General features: G+C 45.2%; 1 protein-coding gene across 2 annotated transcripts in view; it reads left to right on the top strand.

Annotated features, from left to right (window-relative positions):
- Nucleotides 1-22,296, top strand: part of Cfap54 (cilia and flagella associated protein 54) — a 270,869-nt gene that overhangs the window by 136,007 nt on the left and 112,566 nt on the right. For both annotated transcript variants that reach the window (XR_015736721.1, XM_087901949.1), the window contains exons 40-46: nt 2,371-2,523; nt 4,226-4,420; nt 5,598-5,685; nt 5,980-6,189; nt 9,492-9,558; nt 11,280-11,462; nt 16,001-16,087. Coding sequence is in view for 1 of the 2 variants with exons in the window: in XM_087901949.1 (XP_087758075.1) it covers nt 2,371-2,523; nt 4,226-4,420; nt 5,598-5,685; nt 5,980-6,189; nt 9,492-9,558; nt 11,280-11,462; nt 16,001-16,087 (983 nt within the window). In the remaining variant the exon portion in view is untranslated. The remainder of the gene's footprint in view (nt 1-2,370; nt 2,524-4,225; nt 4,421-5,597; nt 5,686-5,979; nt 6,190-9,491; nt 9,559-11,279; nt 11,463-16,000; nt 16,088-22,296) is intronic.

Consider the following 22,296-nt stretch of genomic DNA (forward strand, 5'->3'; position numbering starts at 1 on the left):
AGTGAATGTTTTGGGAATGTCTGGAACCAGAGTTAAAAATTTGGGAGCCACCAGAACATTGAATTTAAACCTGAGACCAGGGGCAATCATTATGGGGGTGAGTGTCAATTAAGAAGAGAGGAAAGGCATCCAAGGACTGAGGGCTGGGTCAAGGTCAAGAGGCTGGGTTGCGAGAACCAGAATGAATGAACAGTTAAGTGGGGAGGGACTTTGGTTCCAGAGAGGAGAGACCCTGATTTAAGTGACTTAAATCGCTGAATGGATGGGAACCACTGAGCTAATTGTGTAGACACCTTTGGGGGGGGAATTTTGGTGTAAAGTGGAGTGGAGAAGTAAGGGGATTGCCTGAGGGAAACGCGTCAAGAGAGTGATCTTTTTCTTTTTTAAAGATGGGAGAAGTAACAGCAAAATGCGCTGTTGGGAATGATTCTATAGAGGAGAAAATGGGTGCTGTGAAGGAGAGGGGAGCTGAGCATGGCCAGGGCGAAGGTCCTGGTGGCTGGATGGGTATTTTCCAAATCCCAGGCTGGCTTCCATTCTTTCTTTTCCTCAGAGTGGGCAGTAGGTAACCTGCTCTGAAAGGAAGGAGGCAGAAGTGGCTCCCTTGATGATTCTTTTAACCATGGAGGCCATTGGCCTGCTGTGGCCTCCAGCGGTTCCTGGTAGCTACTTCACAAACCTCCGTCGAGGGAAGTCACACAGCGCGTCTCCTGCAGGAGAAACGGTCTCTTAGCCACTGCTGTTCTCACTGACGCTCCTGCGTGAACACAGCTGGTACCTAACCTTTCTAAGATCGTCTGCCTGTCTGTGCAAGTTCTACTGGAAGCAGGCCCCTGCTTCTCCATGGAGGAAATAAAGGCATCTGTATAGCACGATTGATAAACACCCAGAGACAGAAACTGGGGTTCAACCTGAAGGTTGGGAAAGCAAAACATCCAGCCCCTGGCTCTTACCTCTGCCTTAGTCCGAAATGGTGATCCTGCTTCCAGGAGTCTCAGAAGAGACTGTGTCTGAGAGCTGTCTCCTCCTATTTTATATTCCTCTCTAGGACTGGGATTAAAGACGTGCACTACTACCTGGTCTGTAAGGCTGATCAGTGCAGCTGTCTTACTCTCTGAACTTTTGGCAAGCTTTATTTATTAACATATAAATGAAATATCAGCACACGTTTGCTTTAATGAAGGCTTCAGGACTGGGGTGGATCCTTTTGTTCCACAGGAGAGCCAGGTCCGCTCACTGTGTCTTGAACTCTTACCATTCCTGCTGTCTGTCTATCCTCACGGCCAGAACAAGATAACTCTGTGTTCTCAGGGACACCCCGCCCTCTGGATTCCAGACCAAGATGCTGATTTTGCAGGCCCCTCCAGGCCTTATCTTCCTCATCTGTAAGATAGGGTAATAATGGTCTATGTCTCTCCTGACTGTCTTTATGAGTCAATCAATCACAGTAAATTATTTGACTTATTAGGGCTGGAGAGATATCAGTGTACCCTTTTCTGCCCCTTTTTATTTCTGTCTTCTTTAGTTCCCTCATTTTTATCATTTAATCAGGTCCTCCGCAAATGTGACTTCAATTCTCTTATGTTAAAAAGCCTTATCTCATCAACTAGCTGGGGGCACTTCTTAAGGATGAGGTCATACCTACTTTAACCTTAGTGTTCTATTAACTAGGAGGTGGCTACGTTGTCAAGACCTTAAAATTTTACTGGAAACTTCTACTTGTTCAGCTTATTAAAAAAAGTAGATCCTTTAGCTACTCGGTGCTGAATCCTGCAAGTCCACTCTCTCCAGTCCTTATCTGGTCAGTGTGCAGCCCACCGGCAACCCAGTTCAATTCCTGGACCACCCTCACTGCCCAGAGACCTAGCAGCAGCTTCCCACGGGCGCCCCCTCCTGACAGGTGCCCGAACCTGGTTAGCTACAGCCCCCTGCAAGGCGGCAGCTGCTGCTTTTCCTCTCTCTGTCTTTCCCCTCCCTTCTGAGATCAGCTGCCAGTCTCCAAGATTTTTGTGTTTCCTCCTTTTGTCTCTTGCCCAGTGCACCTGGGCTTTGAAGAGGTAGATTCTTTCTTTTTTCTTTATTTTTTTTTTTTTTTATGAAAAAGTAGGAGGCTTCTTTAGGAAAATTGGCAAGATCTAAAGTTATTTGCATTTCTTAAAGAATAAAAAATTTAAAATTTTTCTCTAAAAATAAAGAAGTTTGAAATATGCTAAAAACCAAGATTCATATACGTGTCAGATGCCTGCCACAGACTGGGACCTTTGAATTCAACAGCTCTGGGTCCAGGCCAAGAAGGTCTCTGAACTAGAACTGTCCCGTGACTTGTCGGCTTGTGTTGTCCTCCATCCCTAACGCTCTCCTCTGTTTCAGAGCAAAGGCGAGCCAAAGAGCTTGTCTGTGTGCCCGTGGACGTGACAGATTCCCTGAGGTGCTTCCGAGAGACCATGGAGAAGTGCAAGTATCATAACAGATCCGTGCGGCACAGCCGGAAGCTGCTCTCACTGTTTCTTGCGCAGACACAAGGTAAAGCTTTATCCTTGGTCCCGTGATCTGCGCTTACATGGGGTACCACCCTGCAGAATGTTCTGGCCTCACAGTCCCCTCCCCGCAACATGCCTTCTCCTATCTCACATAGAAGATCTCATCATCTCTCTCATACACTTTATTCCAGCTAAGACACCCAACCTGCCTTTAAGCTTTCTGCTCCACGAGCCAACGTCCTGGAATACAGTAGCCATAAAGGAAAATGGCGTCTATTAAAATTTTGGTTCTGTGCCTCGGAGGTCTTGGAGCTTTCTTTGCAGGGGTAGAGCTATGATGACTGACTGTCTTTTAGGAGATGGTTGACTCATACCAAGTTAAGCAGAACCTTTTACCAGATGTCACTTGTCAGTCCCAAAGAAATAGATGGATTGAGAAATAAGCATCCATAAACTCTTGTTTACAGGGACTGGGGAGAGGGAGAGAGAGAAAGAATGACAGCAATGTATGTGTCATGAGGGTAAAAGGTAGGGGAGAAAGGGGGCCAGCCAAAGGCACAAGGGAGGGCAGTTAGGAGAACAATAAAGACCAAGTGTGGGCGCCAGGGAGGTAGTTCAGCAGGTAAAGCGCTTGTCAAACAAGCATCAGGACCTGGGTTTTATCTCTAGAATCCATTGAAACAGAGCATGCTGGTAGCACCAGCGTTGAGCAAGGTTCCCTGGTATTCACTGGCCAGCCCGCCTAGCTTAGCTGGGGAGTTCTGGGAAGTCTGCTAAATTAATTCTCCATATCTTAGTTATGTTCTCCAATAACACGAGTTAGAAAATCAAGGACGGCTCCTCAGGAGCTCACCCCGAGGCTCACCTGATGTGGAAACACTCTCAGGATTTCCACCCTAGTCCTCAGGTCGCTGACTTCAGCCTCCACCCCAGTTTCTCCCTTGGCTCCTTCACATTGCTTCCCTGGCCGATTTTTTCCGAGTGTTCTCTGATCTTCTAACAAGATAGATTTTCTCCGTTCCTTTCTTCCCGCTCCAGGTCAGAAGTACATACATGTTTCTTCTCTCCAGGAGGCTTCTGTCCCAGAGGTGAAACTAAAATGTTAGCTATGGGAAACGATTTTTAAGAAGGCAGATTCAGACCCACTAACTTCCTCCTGCTTGCAAAAGAAGCATAATATTAACTCAGCTTTAACCTGCCTGTCTGTCTGTCCTGTAGTGCCTTAACCTGTCTGTCTGTCCTTCTGTGGTGCCTTAGCTTGCCTGCCTGTCTGTCCTTCTGTAGTGCCTTAGCCTGCCTGCCTGCCTGTCTGTCCTTCTGTAGTGTCTTAGCCTATCTGTCTGTCTGTCCTTCTGTGGTGCCTTTGCCTGCCTGTCTGTCCTTCAGTAGTGCCTTAGCCTGCCTGTCTGTCTGTCCTTCTGTGGTGCCTTAGCCTGCCTGCCTGTCTGTCCTTCTGTAGTGCCTTAGCCTGTCTGTCTGTCCTTCAGTAGTGCCTTAGCCTGGCTGGTTGCCCCTCTGAAGTGCCTTTCCTGAAACACAAAGGTACAGAGGCATCCTCTTGAACAGCTGCAGACTTCAGTATCCATCCTGGACCCCAGGGATGAGAAAACTACACCCCCGACTGCAGAAAAGCCAACCTGCATACAGAAGCCGGCCCTTCCTTCTTCCTAGGCACTCCTCTGCCTCTCCAAGTCTTTCCCCTCTTTGCCCGCTTAACAGTCCCCGTTTTTCGCCCACACCTTTAGGTGAAAGAGGAGGGATAAACAATGCGCAGTTCTCTTCAGGGAGAGTGGAGTTCTGTCTGGGAACAGAAGAGATGCACATGTCAATACCCCCTGACCTTTCTCAGGAGAACTTCCGAGTGTTCAGTTCCGTCGAGAAAAGCAAGCTTCCTTACTCACAGCTGGGGCTGGTGATTTCCTCCTTTCACCAAACTATTGGTAAGGCTAACCTGTCCCGAACTGTCAGCATGACCTTCTGAGCTAGCTCGAGATGACCTCTGTCTGAAATGCTCCATTTAAAATTGGATGTGGGTTATAAAGATGAGATGCTCAGCCGGTCAAAGTGCTTGTCGCTCAAGAATGGGGACCTTGGTTCCAGGCTCAGAACCCACGGAAAGGTGGAAGGAGAGGACCACCTCTGCAGCTCAGGTGTCCTCTGACCTTGACATGCATGGAATGTGCACTCCACACTCCCAAGACGCAAACACTCATAAATAAGTGAATTTTAGGATTTTAAGATTGATTAAAGAACCCGAGTGCACCGTTCATTCACCAGTCTTTTAGGCTGTTTCTGCGGGGCATCCTGCATCCCTGGTGGTTACCTACTTTGTGGCAGTTCAGGGAGCCTTCCCTGCCTTAGGTCTCGGAGATGCGCTCTAGAAAAGACTCGGAGACACCCTCTAGAAAAGAGTGCTGTTCTCATTAGAAACTCCTGCCGTGTCTGTTGATTTCTTCTGGTCAGACAAGCCCAATTATATATATATATATATATATATATATATATATATATATATATATATATATATATATATATATATTAGAAAGCTGAAGATGCATGATAAGAATTACTCTTCTCTCCCAACCCCCACCTAGGGGAAAGGAAAACTCTGATCTGCTAGGACCTTGTCAGCCCTGCTGAAAACCAACTCTCGGGACCTTCCTGCCTGCTATGGTGCAATGGCCACTTCTCCAGGTGGCATCCTGGGGGCTCTAGAATTTGGACACTGCCTCCCACTTGAGGGTCCCAGTGCTTTCTCTGTAGAAAGTCAGATTCCAGCCACTCCTCATTCTGTGTCTGTAGCCGGCCCCCCTCCCCACTGTGTCATTAACCAACTCTGCCTGCACAGCTGACTTCTCTCCGCCTTCTCCACGGAGCCTCTGTGTTTCTGGGGCCTTAGACTCAATCTCCAGTTCTCCAGTGTTCAAACAGAACCTCGTTTGCTCTCTCTCTGGGTATATATAGCGTGTGACATTTGAAAACACTATTAGCTTGAAGTTTTTCCTCACTGCCGTCTACACAGTTAAGAAATAATGTGGTTGAAAATATTCTTGCCGATCTAAAGGAAATATTTTCCTTAGCACTGACATTTGTTCTTTTCCTTGATTAAAAATACAGATGTTCTCCAAGCCAGCAATCAAAGAAGCCTTAAAGTTCAGTCCCTGCACTCCCTCGGAAGTCTCCTCATCTTCGCAGACAAGAAAAGGTAGTTGCTTTCAAAGTCAGCGAAGACACGGACTTTGGTTTGTTCATTTTTTTTAATTAGGAAAACTATTTCCTTCCCTAAATGTTAGTTCTACAATAATATGACATTGCTTCGCTCTATCCATGATGTACCTGAGTCAGACGCTCTAGGGAACAAACACCATGGTTTCGTCCTCTAATATTTACCGTGGCTGCATCCTCCGTCTGCTTGCTTTTTATCTAGTGGTGGTGGTGGGGACTGCTTTCATTACTGGCCTCTGAGGACACGTCACTCAGTGTTCTGTTTCTGTCTTAGGGCTGCTTTTAAATGTTGGTGCCAAGCCCTTGATGACGTCTTCAGGAAGCCAGATGTGCTGCACACCTGGAAGGAATTCGGCACCTCCCTCCCCAGTGCCACCAACAGCTCTTTACCTCCTGGCTTCAAAGACTACAGTGAAGAATTCCTATCCAAGCTTGGCATTTGGGGGTGTCTGCAAGCGGCAGTGATCGCAGCAAAGATAGCTCAGTGAGTACCGGCATGGGATGAGTGACGGGCCATGCACCGACTGCTGACCACCGTTGCTTCCTCTACGGCTGTGCCCCTCTACAGGGCAATGCAATTTCTTGCTGTGATATTTTTACTTATGACTGTCCTCCCATCCTGTGACATCTCTGTCCCCAGGAGGCGAGTCCCACCCGAGTACAGACCTGCTCTTTATTTATTGATGCATCTCAAATGCCTGGCATGGAGACAGCTTTCAGTAGTACTTAAATAATGAACAGTGAGTGCAGGAATCGTTGATGTGAGGCCGGAGTATAGCATGCAGGCTGGCTACTAAAGGCCAAGTGTGAGAACTTCCCAGGAGCCCCGTGTCCTCGGTGTGCTCTCTGTCCTCCGAGATGCAGTGTCCACTTGAATAGACTCTGGTGTGTAACATGAGGGCCGACTAGCTTGGGGTTTCTGTCCCGCCCAGTACCCCACAGCCGGCAACTCCCAAGGAAAATCACACACAGTACTCCATAAGATTTTAAACTGATTGGCCCATTAGCTAAGGCTTCTTGTTAATTCTTATAGCTTATATTAACCCATTATTCTCATCTATGTTAGCTTGGTACCTTTTTCAGCTGTCAGCTCACATGTTGCCTCTTTGGTGGTCTGGGCAGGAATGGCGGAGGGAGCTTCCTGCTTCCCAGAATAGTCCTGTTCTCATTGCCCCACCTCTACTTCCTGTCTGGTTGACCCACCTATACTTCCTGCCTGGCCAATCAGCGTTTTATTAAAATACATGATTGACAGAATACAGACAATTCTCCCGCACCACTGGTGGGGAGACTCAGACAACACACTGTACCTGCTAGATTTTGGCCACAACAGTAGCATGGATGGATAGCCTCAAGCGACAGACATTTGCCGTATTACAGTGTTAGAGGCTGGACTCCTGAGATTGACATGCTGACGGGTGCCTCCTTGCGACCTCCCTTGTGGCTTGCAGGTGGTCATTTTTCTCAGCATCCTCTCATAGAGCCCACCTGTGACTTGTGCCATCGTCTTCATTTCAGTGCCTCGTTAAAGACCCCGTCGCCAGTGTACCCATGTTCTGAGGTTACTGGGAGTTCTACCGCAGCTCGCCTCCCAGCCTATTACACGGTAGTAGTGCTGCCGGAACAAGTTGCCATGGTGTTTTTTTTTACAACAAAACAAATTTCTGTTACTTTGGGGTGCTAAGGATTAACCCGGGGCTTGTCACGTGCTAGGCCAGCACTGACCACTGAGCCACAGCCCCAACCCTATGGACACATTTATCATCTTACAATTAGGAAGTTCCAGAGCCCCAAAGTCAAGGTGTGGCAGAGTTATGTGTCCTCTGAAAACACCAGGGCGGGGTCTGTCCCCTGGACCATCCCTTGTCCCTTCGTTCTGTGGCTCACAGGCCCGCCTTAAGTTTGAACATCAGCAGTCTGCGAATACCTTGCTCCCTCTCCACCATTTCTCTCTTCTCCCCCACTCTTGCTTCAGTTCTCTCTGACATTTCTTTCCATCTTTACGTTTCCTTCTGCTCCTTGCGCCTTCTAGTCCTTCTGTTACAACAACCGCTGTGGCTCCACGGCCCTGTCGCGACCATTGTGGATATCCACCCCATGTCACGGCCACTGTGGCTATCCACCCCATGTCGCAACCACTGTGAATATCCACCCCATGTCAAGATCTTGAATCTGGTTGCGTGTGCATAGGCTCTTGCCAGAAAAGGAAATGTTTCCACAGGTTCTTGGGATTAGGGTACGCATGTCTTTCGGGCTGTGATTCAGCCTTCCACACATAAATGCTTTTCCCAGTGCTTTGTATACAGTTAGCAGTCTCATGGAATAGCCGTAGGAAATTCCAGAGGTCCAGAGTAGGAGAGGGAGGTACCCTTTCTCCAGGCCACTTCCTTAGTTCACCTCTAGGGTGTGGTGAGGAAAACTCCATGCTGGATTTTGAGCTGTATGGTACATTAAATGATAAAACTTATTTCAACTTTCATGATACCGGTACTTTTAGAAGTAGAGAAAGTAATAGGTTTTTCTAAAAGTCTTAAACATTAAAGAACATCTGTCAGTTTTGACTTTGTACCCTCGGAAAGGAACTTGTCCTTGGACTAAAGCCAAACAGATACACACACACACACACACACACACACACACACACACACACACACACACTCAAACACACATACCATGGACACACATGTTTATACATGTATAGCAGACTTAGGACTTGGTAGAGCTTGGAGTAAGACCTAAAATAGGAGAGAGGGGAAGACTGGCACCTGGGAAGGGACAATCATGGCTGAGGACACCTCGGCCTCTGAAATTATTACCTCGTGATTTCAAGCAAGAAAGTCGTCTCCTGTTCCTGGCTGCAGGCTGACCCCAGAGGACACTGAGTCCTTGGGGACTTCAGCTAGTCTCATATTCCCAGAGCAGAGGGCACTCCTGAGTGCAGAGTCCCAATGCTAGTGTCCACACAGATGGGCTCAGATTGACTCGGTTGTCACTACAGCCTAGTCAGCTGCCTGCTTGTGTTCATCTAAGTAAGATTTAAGAGAAGATAATTTGGTTTATAGCTGCAGAGGCAGGTTGTAAGTGTCGCATAAAGAAAACAGAAACTCCTCCAAGGGACAGAAGAGGAAACAATCTTAGTGGAGAGGCCTCATTTTCACTTTGGCTGGAAAGACTCAGCATAGTGAATGACGGCATGCCATGTGGCCCCAGTCTTTGGGGGAGAGACTATTCAACTATATACTCTTGCCATACTTATGCAAAACCTTCTCAGTTTTCCTTTTTTTTATTGCCAAAAGATTGGCACTTCTATGGAATTACCTGGTGAGATTAATAAAATAAACATCCATATTTTTACTTACCACATTTACCTTAGCATTGGAAGGAAAAAAAGTTGAGATCGAGATTTTTCTGTGTATGATACATTTATACAATAAAACACTGTAGCTCTTTAAAATAATCATAGAGTTAAAGTCCATGAATAGGAACATGGCTTATATAATATATATTGAATATATAGTGTCCATGGCATAATTTTACTCTTAATATGAATATGCGCTTGTTTCTTTGGGTGACTATAAGAGAAAAAGTCTAGAAGAAAATCAACCAAATGTTACCAGTGGTAGGATGTAGGGTAATTCTTTATTTTCTTCTTGATTTTTCCATAAGTTTTCTTGCACATATTTGTCCCGTAATGTTTCCTGGGTTCCAGACACATTTACAAATACTTTCATATCAAAACTTGGTGTTTTGTTTTCTGCTAATTGGTTTTTCCTTATAATTATTTAGGTTTATCAAGACCACAAATGTTAAGAAAAGAATCAACGCTTGCATCTTGTCTGCATTGCTTTTTCAGGTAATGGTTTCTGTGTGTTTACTGAAGATAGAGTCATTTATGTAGTCATAAACAGACGTGGTTTATCCAGAGCATAAAAAGCCACAGGGAAAAAAGTAGTGTGACCTGTACCAGATCCCACGAGCTCATCTTTGCCTGCTTTGGTTGCTCGTGGCTGGCACCTTCCGTCCCTGTTAGCACAGAACACTCAACTTTTTGCCCCTTTCTCCTCTACTGGGTACAGATTTACACATAGGAAAGCTGAGTTTCCTGTGTTTAGTGGGATCTTTCTTAGTTGTCAGTGTAGGGACAGTCTACCTGACTCCCCACGTGGTGGCCCAGGGCTTACCTCGTCTCTATGAAATGAGCCATGTGCTCGGCTGCATGGGAGAGTATCATAAAGTGAAGGAAAGAGATAAAATCATCGATGGCCACAGAAGTGCTTGCGCTCCTCGGGATTTCTCAGTAGAGAAGAAAGATGCTTTGACCTGAACACGAGACATCAGCGAGTCAGGACTTGAGCTGAGCCTTTGCAGTCCACCAGAGGTCCCGTCTGCGCTGGTGGAAGGGACAGACACCTTGCTGTGTATGTCGCAGTCAGTGGATGGCTTCTAGACTCTGGATAGATAAACCCTTTGGGAAAGCCTGCTTCAAATTTAAGGGCAGACTTTAAGTTTATCTTACAATCCAGCGTGTGTGCTTAAAAGGGAAATGAGGGGCGTGGTGAGCATTGGGATTGACGTCCTGGCTCTGACCCCATGATGCAGCTTTAGCTGCTTGTTTAGCCTGCTTGTGTTCTAGAAAGTACGATTAAAAATGGCTGACTCTTTGTTTAGTGTGATATTAAATGTTACTACATTAGTAACCTAAAGTAAACATTAGTTTGTGAGATTTATCTTAGAAGCTGGTTAATTTTTTTATTAGTTTAAAATTTTTATTGTTTTTCTCCATCCCTTTCTTAGCACCAATCTCTTCCAAACTATACCCTCTGTACCTCTTTAATTCATGGCTTCTTTTTATTGAATTGTTATTGTTACACATATATACCTAAAGATATAATGATATGTATTTATAATTTTATATTATTTATATTGTATTTTCTATTGTATTTATAATATAATATATCATAGTGGTTTTTTTTCATTTTTATTTTTGAGTCAGAGTTTATCCTGTAGCTTTGGAACCTGTCCTGGTGTCCTGGAACTAGCTCTGCAGACCAGGCTGGCCTTCAACTCACAGAGATCCTCCTGTCTCTGCCACCTGAGCCCTGGGTTTAAAGTTGTGTGCCACCACTGCCCAGATTGACTTGGAATCTTTTTATTCCATCGTTAGCGGTGTAAACTCATAGAAGTTAATTACTTAAGCCTTAATGGTACCATTTGTGAACTTGCAGTTCTTTGTTCTAAGAGTAGGTTAGTTGAGAATTAAGTGAGATAATACTTGTACAGAACTTACCAGGAGCACCCAACACAACTCTCACCAAATGATAATATAGTGATATTTTCTTTGAGAACAGTAAGTGTACCGTTATAATGGAATTTATAAAGCCCACCCAGAGTGATAACAGCATTTGGAACCCATAATGATGATCATATTAATAAACACCATGTATTGTAAAATGCAGTGCACAGAGCGCACACAAGGCCCTTCAGCAGATGGTGCGTGTGCTGTTTTGGGCTTGTCTGTTTCATTGGTACAGGTGAAGTCGTGGCTCTTTATTTCCCCATTTTTCATTTTTCCAGAGTCTGCTTCGCACTACCCTCCCACATCCCAAAGCCGAGCGCAGCTTTGCTCAGTACGAAGTCACCCAGCTCCTCCCTGGCATCGAACTCTTCACAGATAAATTCAGGGCTGACATCTGCAGTGTTGTTGCAAGTCTCTACTACATCATCCGTGAGCTGCACTATGCTAAGTACAACCTCATCGTGAGTGATTTGTAAAATCGACATCTCTTTCTATTATTAGTATCATGAATTACCTTATATTCAATAATGGTTTTTTTGGTTATGAAATTTTTATAATTTATTTTGGTCATGTTCATCTCCCCCTTCAGTGCCTCTTACACCTGGCTCTCTGGGATCCTCTCATTCTAGCTAGTCCCCCTTCTGTTTTCATGGTTTTTTTTTTTTATGACTCAATGAGCTTTATTAGGGATGCTTCCAGGGAACAGTGGTGTGGGGTAATTTATAGGCATGTGGGAACCTTAGCAGTGTTTCCATGACTGGAGGAAATGTCCCCACCCTGCCTCTAGCCATCATTTAATCCTTAGGGCCTAGCTAACCCTGAAAAAAAATGAAAATGAAATTTATGCCCTGGCAATGCTGAAGCATGCATGCGCAGCCCGTATGTGGCGGTTCTGTTGAACTTGTCCATATTGGGTTTCATGGTCTAAGTTGATGAGGACGACTGACTTGGTCTCTTCCTCAAGAGGGCACCGGACCTTATTACAGACTCCTAGATGCCTTTAAGTCCTCCGGAAGAAGTGGAGCCTCATGAATCTCTTCCCTTGCCGGGACAAGATGTTGCTTGGTTCAGTCGTGTGAGGTTTATACAGGTAGCCGACTTTGTGCCGAGTGCCATGGCCACCCCATGCCTAGGAGACAGCGTTCCATAACACTCTACCCTGTCCTGTGACTCTTCCATTCTCTCTCCCCTCTGTTCCACAGTGTTCTCTGAACTCTGCCGGAGATAGATGTCCCATTTATGCCCAATCATTCAGCTGTTGCTTTTCCTCAAGTCTCTGTGGTTACCGTTGCTCCCCGCAAAAAGGAGGCTAGCTTCTCTACCTGAATCTGACAGCAGCACTAATGTATGCGGATGAATATAATTGTTTAGAAGTTTATTAGACGGGCACACCATGTCCATTTAGCAAACCCAGCAGGAGCTTCCCCACTCAGGCCTATGCTGCTACTGCCTCGGGCTTTTATTTTTTTAAATCAGGTTTTGAATATCAGATGTGAATTCCTTCCTGTGGAATAGGTCTCAAATCTGAGTAGAAAGTGGTTGACCAGCCCTATGACAAAGTTGCCACTATTGGGCCACCAGTCATGTCTTCTATAGTGGCTCAGTTGTGTAGCGCGCAGTCTGTAGCTAAGTAAGACTGCTGACAGTTCTCGCCCAGCCTCTGGCCTAGCAACTTCCGGTACTACAAGGGTTAGCCAACAGGGAGAAAGCTTCCATTTTGCTTCCTGCTTGCTTTCTCTGTTGCTATGACCACAACATATCGTACCTTAATCAATAGGGTCTCCTATCTAGTTCTGGTGGGCAACCAACTGCAGTGAAAACTGCCTGTATTGCTTTGGGAGCCATAGGTAGCTCTCTGTAGACTCTTGGGGTGGGGAGCCTTCCCCTGCACCGGGACTGTCATTTGTAACCTACAGTTTCTGGAACAGCTTTATCTTCCCACATAGGCTACCTCCATTAAAAATCAGCTGTTATTACTTTTTAAATTAGTTTACCAAGTGTCGTGTCTTCTTATGAATGTTTCATCCAATCTTAGTTTTATTTGGCCCTCCTCCTCCCCTCCCCAATCTCTGTCTCTTCTTACCAGCTTTAAACTCTTTTATTCCGAACTATCCCCCCTTTGACTTTGTATCACGTGTCCTACTCTGCTACCACATTTAAAGCGTCTTAATTCACTGTGATATATTTTCTAACTTTCCGTTTACTTTCCAAGTCTCGCTCATACGCATTTGGTTAGCTCTTCCTCATACGTCTAAAACCATATCACTCCCGCGGTCTCTCTCTGACGTTTTTATTTAATTCCCTGTCTATTTGACGTTGGCCGTCTTCTGCACCCCTTTCCTTCACTCTTCTTTCCCCTAAGGCGTTTGGTGAGCTCAACTAGACGGATTCATTGACGTAGAGCCGGAATCGAGGGCGTTTAAGACTCACTGAGTTAAGGCACAGTTGTTGTCAACATCCCAACCTCCAGATGAGCTCATCCTCAATCGCATCCTCTCTCTTCTCTGTCATAGATGCATCCAAGCGCAGCAAACCCCAGCTGGGAGATAAAAGGCAGTCATTCCTCACCGTTTCCAGAGTCCTGGAGTCTGAATACAGCCCACATTTCCCCTTTGTGGGAAAGAAATCAAAGCGGCTATCACAAATTCAAAGTTGAATGCAGTTAAAAAGAGATGACTGTGCCCTAGACCCTGGCCTTTCCTGTGTCCCTGACTCATCTCTTCTTCGTGTGCTCATCTGTCTCTTTTTTAAATCCCTACTCCTCCCGCTCACATTTGCCTCTGGCAGCAACTCTTTCTCCCTTTCTGCTTCTTTCATCTCTTCCACAACTTTTCTCATGTACAGTTTTTTTTTCCTATTCTCATGGTATCCTTGTTCTTCTGAACTAAAGTCTCTTCCTATATTAAAAATATTTATTGCCTTGGATATAAGTTGGGAAATTATAAAACTGTGTAGTAAAATTTAGAGGGTGATAAGTGCTTTCAACACTGGGAAGATTTGGCAAGGAATTGTTTACTAAAAAAAAAACTAATCAAATAATACGTGGTCTCCTGTAGCTCAGTTCACTTCTGGATTGGGGTATGCTTCCCTCCCATGGGGAGCCCCTAGCTGCCTCCCCATATCCATATATAATACGTATCACTGTGTTTGAAAAGAAATGAGACTTTTTTTTCCTCCCAAAGCCTCAGAAATTGAGATTTTTTTCCTGAATAATTGAGCAACTGCAGTAATAAAATAGTGTGTTTTTATTTCTCATTAAAGAAAAGAAACTAAATCTCAAAGGTAATTGCTCTTGGTGTTTTGTGCTGCATTAATTGCTGGAAAGGTTTTGTTTGACATTTGCGGTGCATAATTGTAGAAAAGTATATTATGTTCAAAGTCATTTAAAACCAATTTCAGTCTTTTGCAAAAGTGATTGCTGGTTGGAGTTTCTAACTGACCTGCCGTTAGATGTCCCCCAACCAGACAGAAGCAGCAGGCAATTTCTATTTTGTGTTACATTAACCTCAAGAAGAAACCTCATGGCAAATGAGACATCTACAAAATACAAAATTTGCTCTGAGACAATAATTTGACTCATCTGGATCTGCTGGCTCAGGCCAATAATCCCAGCTACTCAGGAGACTAAGACTGGAGGGTCAGAGGTTCAAGACCTGCTTTGGCTCGTTGGCAAGTTAGACACTAACCAGCTTAGGAAGGCACATCTCAAAATAAACAATGAAAGTCAGACGTCAGGAGATATAGTGCAGTGGCGGGGTTCTTGCCTAAAATGAACAAGGCCCTTGGTTCGACCCTCAGTCTAGAGAAGGTGAAATTATCGTGGGATCTCACCCTTTGGCATGCAAGGTGCACATGCAGGAATATGCTTCTGGTTTGTGTTGTGATCAGGGGCCGTTCCAAATATCTAGGCAAAGTCACCCCCTGCTTTGATGAGTAGAGGCACAGTCAAGAGGGATGCTGGTAGCCTATGGCCGCTCACATATCCACAAGACTTCAAGAATAACTGGGCTGTGGCTTTAACTCTAGGACAAGAAAAATACAATGAGAGGGGAGAGCCTGGGTTAGTCAGTAGACTCCATGCTCTCTAAAGGCTGAGAGTTGTCAGAATTTGGTTCTCATTCCGCAGTGTCCCATCTAACATATGAGGCCCACTATACATTGCCATGGAAAGATCCCAATTGCAGACCTTGCCAGTGATACTGATGCAAATAACTCAGAGCTAGTTAGAAGGCACAAACAGAAGTCCTTTGATTGAAGCTCTGCAGTTTTTGTTAGCATGTTTGCTGGGATATTTCTGATAGTCCTCACACACTTACATTATTATTACCTTTTAAGGAAGAAGTTAATTGTACTTGAACTTCTGTGTACTTAGAGATGTGACCCCTTGCTTTGGGGTCACAAATGGCCTGATCTTGGAAGTCTAAGTTTCTGATAGCAGGCACAAGGTCCCGTAAAATTAGGAAGCTAACGCCATGGCTAATATTGATTGCCAACTTGATGGGATCAGGAATCACCATGCAAGCGAACCTCTAGGCAAGTCTGTGAGGGACTTTCTAGATGAGAATGATTGAAATAGAGATACTCACCTTGAATGGGGTGGTACCAGTCCATGGACAAGGGCAACTAAGTAAATAAAAAGAACACAGCCTGAGTGAGCATCAGCGTTTACCTCTCTGCGTCTTGACTGAGGCTGCGGTGGGGCCCACTGCCTCCTGCTCCTGCTACCACGCCTTCCCCTCCAGGATGGCCGGTCCCCTCAGCTACGATGAGCCTGTCCTCTCTTCAGTTGCTTTTGCCAGGGATTTTAGCACGCTAATAAGAAAGGTAGCTGGTATGACTGAGTGGACCGTGTTCTTTGTACAAAGTGGTTTATTCTGCTAATGTAGAAATGTGATAACTTTGTGTAATGCATCCTGCAGTTAGTGTTTGACAAAATTTAATTACCCGTCTACTACGTTGATACGTGATATCTTAAAGAACGTCTCTTTTCTCCTGGTAGGTTCTACCTCTCCTTGCACTGTACCAATATTTTGTGACTGTAATTTGCCAAGACATTGTCAGGAATCTAGAAGCAAGAATCCTCAAGGTATGCTATAGGTTGTTAATACCTTTGACATTCTTTCTTTTTTAAAAATACTGTTTTGCATGCACTTGAATCTAATTCTTACAAATAAGCTGTTAATGACATGGCAACATACTGGCATAAAAACAGTGCAGTTTAGACCTGGGAAGATGACCCCATGTCACACAGACAGTTCTCCTGGAGAACCTAAGCATATTTCCCTGCCCCCACCTCGGGCAGCTCACAACCCCCTGTGTAACTCCAGCCTCAGAGGGTCGATGATGTCCTCCTCTGGCCTCCATACATAAATACATATTTATAAATTTAAATATATGCACAGAATGGAGTTGATTCAGTGGCTCAGAGTACTTCCTGATCTCTCAGGGGACACAAGCTCAGGTCTCAGCACCCACATGACAGCTTGCACGTGTCTGTCTCTCCAGTTCTAGGAGATCCAACCACCTCTTCTGGCTTCTGTGTTCTCCTGGATGTATGTACTATACACACTAATATTGGCACACATACACATGCGCACACACAAACACACACACACACACACACACACACACACACACACACCAGATAAAATTTTTAAATATTTAAGAAATCTTTTAAAAGTAATGCACTAGCCACAGGTTAACTGCTGAATGTCTCCCAGGTCCTTGTGTTTGAAGACAGCCCACAGCTGGTGGTGATGGTTTAGGAGCTTCTGAAACCTTCAGGATGTGAGGCAGAGGCAGTTGGCCTGTGGGAGTGGGCCTTACAACATCCCTGGCTCCCACCTAATATGTCTGCTCTTTGGTCAGCACCCGCACCCAGCACCTATACCCAGCACCCGCACCCACCATCCATACCCAGCACCTGCACCCAGCACCCATACCCAACACCCGTACCCAGCACCTGCACCCACCGTCCATACCCAGCATCTGTGCCCAGCACCCATGCCCAGTGACCTGCTCACAGCCCTGCCGCATGGAACCTTCTACTCCTGTATCCTCTCTGACATGATGGACTGCATCCTCTCAAACCACGAGCCCCGAGCCAGTCATCCCTTCCCTACTTATGTTATTTCCTGTCAGTTATTTGGTCATATCAGCGAGAAATACAGTAAGCATAGCACCCACCAATGTAATAGAATAAGGGATGGTCAGTTAGGAAGCTTTAGGGCAGTGGTTCTCAACCTTCCTAATGCTGTGACCCTTTAAAACAGTTTCTCATGCTATGGTGAACCCCAACCATAAAATTATTTTGTTGCTACTTCATAACTGTAATTTTGTTACTATTATTGATTTTACTGTAAATCTCTGTGTTTTCCCATGGTCTTAGACGACCCCTCTGAAAGAGTCATTCAGTCCCAAGGGGGGAGCGACCCACAGGTTGAGAACCTCTGCTTTAGCCAGTGTTGTGCTTGGGTCACAGGAAAGAAGGAACAGCTACACTTGGGAACAAGACTTACCCAGCACCAGGCAGTCTGGAATTCCCTTCCGAGAGACTGGCTTCCTGGCATTGAGCAGTGTTTTGCTTTCTGAAACTTGATTCCTAAGGGCTTGCTGTGTACACCGTGGTATACGATGTTTCTTTGTTCTGGTAATTGATGTAACAAGTGCAGACAGTCACATCCATCCATAACCCAGGCCTCAGTTGTGTTCTGTGCTTTAGAGACGCAGGCGCTCTCAGCCTCACCTCCATCCACACAGTGTGGGGACCCCGAGAATCTTGGAGGTCTCACCCCTTTCCCCAGTCACCCGCATTGGGTGTTTGCCCCTTGGGTTATTATTTTTTTCTGTGCTTAAACCATTTCAATCATTACTATGTCCTGCGGTGTTGTTTCTTATTCTGTACCTCCTGAGCGTTAATGTGGAATACAACCTTTCCCTCCCTCCCTTCCTCCCTTTCCTCCTCCTGCTTTCTCTCCCTCTCTCCCTTCCTCCCTTTCTTTCTCCTTCCATCCCTTTCTGCCTCCCCCCCACACACACTTAACATGTGAACTCAGACCATACTCACCAAGGCCTTTGTTTCTATTGCTTCCTTTAATGAACACTGTGAAAGCAAAGAGCGCTAAGTGAAGAAAAAGCATTTAAAACAGAGTATTTGTCATTCTTGCGTTTAAATGATTTCTTGGCCATCGTTTTGCATGTTTCTTCTCATGTAGTGACATAGTCGTTTTCATGCTAAGAAATGCTTCACAAAGGGATCATTCAAAAAGTTCATTTAGGGGCTGGAGAGATGGCTCAATGGTTAAGAACACCCATTGCTCTTCCAGAGGACCTGGGTTTGATTCCCAGCACCCACCTGGTGGCTCACTGCTGTCAATAACTCCAGTCCTAAGAGACCTGGCATCTTTCTCTTTTGGCTACCTCAGACAGCAGACATGCATGTGGTGTACACACACACATACACACACACACACACCATAAGATAATAAAATGATTGTTTTAAAGTGGATTTATGTCTTTGCATGCCAGATCTGTGGTCTGAAGAGATGATCTAGAACAGTCTCTAGGCCATTGCTTCAGCTCAGTTCCACATGGCTCAGCTCCACACGGCTCAGTTCCACACGGCTCAGCTCCACACGGCTCAGCTCCACACGGCTCAGCTCCACACGGCTCAGCTCCACACAGCACTCGGGGACATTGCTCCAGCTCACTGCTTTCCCCTTTACTTGGAAACTTCCTTCTTCTCTCCCCCAAATCCTGCCTGTTTTTCCAGTGAGGAGAAACTGGACTTCTCTGTAACCCGTAACTCCATCTAGACCTTCTGGGCCTTAGAGAATAGTCTATTGCTTTCTATTTCTAAATAAATCTTTATGGACTTCATAAATATTTATGTGGACCCTGAAAATGTCTGGCTTTCCACCTGAGCTACTGACTCCTGGATTCTCTGGCTTTTGAAGTTCAATAGCACATTTTAAAAACCCATCCTCCCTCTGTCACTGAGACTGCGATTCTTGAGGCTCGGCTCAGTATCTTACTCATCTTTTAACTCCCCGTATTATCTTGGGTAACGGGTTCACATATTTGATATTCATTAGTTGATTTTTAGATTGAACTTTGAATTTGTAGGCATTTGTTAAGTGCTCACAGTCTTTGTGTGTTCACTGCCACACATATTCCGCAGAGTAGAGAAAACGGGTTCCTGACCTTCATCCATATAGCCCCCCAAATAAATAAATAATATTTTGAAAAGATTTACTGGATACCTCTTATTTAACTCAAGTTAGTAACTTGAGTCCAAGACGTGTAGCCCATAGTCTTTGATCATAAGGACACGGAAGCTGGGAAGAGAGATAAGATGCCCATGTTGGTGACATATGCATCTGTTCCTTAATTACCACACGTGAGTGTGGTGAGAATCGTTCCCGAGAGTTTGAACAAGAAACAGATGGCTTTGAGGTATGAGGGTTTCACTCAATGTGCAGAATTCAGGTTTAAAAATCATCTAGCTAGTGGGAAAGAGAAGATCCTTGGAAAGATAGAGCGGCGAGGTAATTTGGAGTTGTTTGTGGGCCGGAAGTGGTTTTGTGCTGTTGGCGTGGAAGTTCTGAGCAGGAGACGGTAGAAGATAACAGTCGAAAAACCAGAGAGCGATGCTGCCTGGCTGTTTCCTCCAGGCTGCACATGACTGCCGCTGTCTTGGATCAGAACAGAAGACCCTCAGGAGCCAAGAACAGGCCTATAAACCTCCTCTCACTGGAGGAATACAGAGGTTCTTGAGACTCACGTACTCACAAGACCATCTTCCTCTTCCAGATAATATTATAGATAAACAATTAGCTGGTTTGGGACTCTTTGGTAAAGTAGCTTTTTGTGAGTTGTCCACGCTGCTGGTGGATTCTTCAGTGGTGTAACTTACCATGGGTTGCCCAGGGTACTTTCTGGTAGTATAGTTGCCTTTGAGTCTCCCATGAGCCTGTAAATAACCTCAGCAAAGTCATAATTCATCAAGTTAAGCCAAGACAGAATTCTCTCTTTGGTCTGTGGTCATGATTTTGTCATAGAGTATCTTTGAAGCCAGTGAAGAACTATTGGAGCTTTGGTTAAGAGCGATACTCATTATAGAATGGGAGTCAGGTGCATTATATCACCATATCTGGTACACTGCTCAGCAGAACTTATTGGCATAGTAAGATTGAAAACTGGTTCTGGGGGTCTTAACAGACGCAAGGAAAAAAGATCCCACAGAGGGAAAAGTGACAATTTGTGTGGACAGAACTTGTGTAACCTTCCTGAAGTAACCAGGGTTAGTGAGTGAAAGAGAAACACCGGGGTTGGGAAACACCAAACAATGATGCTCTCTGACTAGCCAGTCTGTGATAGATAGATCTTGCAATGAAGTTTCTAGAGTCCAGTAGAGTCTTCCAGAGAACATAGCAAGACCTGTTCACGACCAGCTGCCCTGCTTCACTGTAGACCTGCTAACCTCATTAAAGATTTATTCTCAGTGTTTCAAATATCCCCAGGAAGGGTCCTGCTGCTTCAGAAGGCACATGAAGGTTAGGTGGCTGGCTGGCTCTTGTTGTCCACAGAGCCTGTGTCCACAGTGCAGGTCACCGTCACTTAGAGAGATCCGACGGAATGGAGTGAGAGGAGCCTTGGCTGATGTTTTGGTACAGTGACTGAGCACACAGAGATCCGCAGGGGGATTTTCCTCCAGGCGTCAATGGAAGTAATGGCTCCCTGGGGTCCAGAAGGGTTCATCTAGCTCCAGAAGTGCTTGCTTTGATATTTGATGGCGGCGAGGGTGGTACAAGAACAGAGACTACCGACTCTTGAGCAAAAACTGCAACACACAGACAGCTTAATAATAGACAGTCTTCTGGGATTTTATGTTTTATTTTCATGTTATTTTTTTTACCACCAATTTCCCCTAACTTGCCTATTTTTGTTTCCTTAAAGTTCTGTTTGTTTGTTTGTTTTTTCCACTCTTGAAGTTCCCTAAACCAAGGATGAAAAGGAGAACAGAAACTAAGGTGTATTGGCATGAAGATACATTGTCTTCTCTCTCTCTCTCTCTCCCCCTCTCTCTCTCTCTCTCTCTTTCTCTCTCTCTCTCATATATACATTTAATTTTGTGCTTTATTCTCTGTGTCCATCATTTGTACCCCTGCCCTCCACAAAATCACTGAACATTTTCAAAGCATAAATCATGTAAGGGTCCTTTCTGGTTCAAAGCCTCCACAACTTATTTTCCCCGCTGACACTGGACCTGGGGCCCTGCACATGGTAGCGAGGACTTTCTGAACTCTGAGATACTCCTGCAGTCCTTTGTCTCAGTCTGATGAGGACTGGCTTGAAACTCTCTGTCCTTAGAGCACTCAGGTTTCAAGTGTTCACTGTCAGGCCTTCAATCTAGTAACTTCTTTTCACTGAGTGAAAAGAGAGCTCACTGGAGTCTATGGGCTCTCTGTATTTGGCCACCATCTGTGCTCACTTCCTGACTTTTTGCACTGCCCTCCCTTCTCTCCAGCCACACAGAACCCATGGTCTTTGGGCTCAGGGTCCTCTCCGCAAGCCTTCTCTCTCCTTTACATGATTTCCAACTCTTGAACGATACTTCCTCATTGAAATTTTCCGAGACCCCACTGTTGAAAGCAGGCTTTTGTCAATACCTCTAAGTCCCACCCCTCTCTCTCTCTCTCTTTGTTTTTTGAGACAGGGTTTCTGTGTAGCTCTGACTGTACTGGAACTCACTCTGTAAACCAGGCTGGCCTCGAACTCACAGGCCCATCTTTGCCTCCCAAGTGCTGGGACTAAAGGTGTGTGCCACCACCACCCGACCTTCTGAGGCACATCTTGCTATGCAAGACCTGCACGTGTCTCTTACATGTGGTTAATTGCGAATCTCAGGGGACTCTAACCTTCAAGTGGGCATGCTGTCCAGGAGAGGTTCAATAAACATGTTGAATGTCAACTTCCCTTCCTTTAATTTCCTGATTTAGTTCAATTGAATTGTATTCAAAACAAACCATGTGGAATGTATAGTTATCAGCCAGTTAAATTTGTTAATCATATGCCTTTAAAGTTGACACTTAATTAAAAGATAAGAAAATTAATAGTTGTCTCTGTGTTGACACACTGTGCTTTTGTCTAACTTCCCTCAGAGGGTTCAAGAACATCGGGAGTATTCTTACTTTGTTTTTTACCCAGGTTCCCATGGGAACCATGGGAACAAAGAGATAATAAGTTGAGTTAATTTTTAAAACTTCTCCACGGCTGTTACACTCTTGTGTCTGC

The sequence above is a fragment of the Myodes glareolus genome, chromosome 26 (genome assembly GCF_982192425.1).
Source record: "Myodes glareolus chromosome 26, mMyoGla1.1, whole genome shotgun sequence".
In the NCBI taxonomy this organism is placed as follows: Eukaryota; Metazoa; Chordata; class Mammalia; order Rodentia; family Cricetidae; genus Myodes; species Myodes glareolus.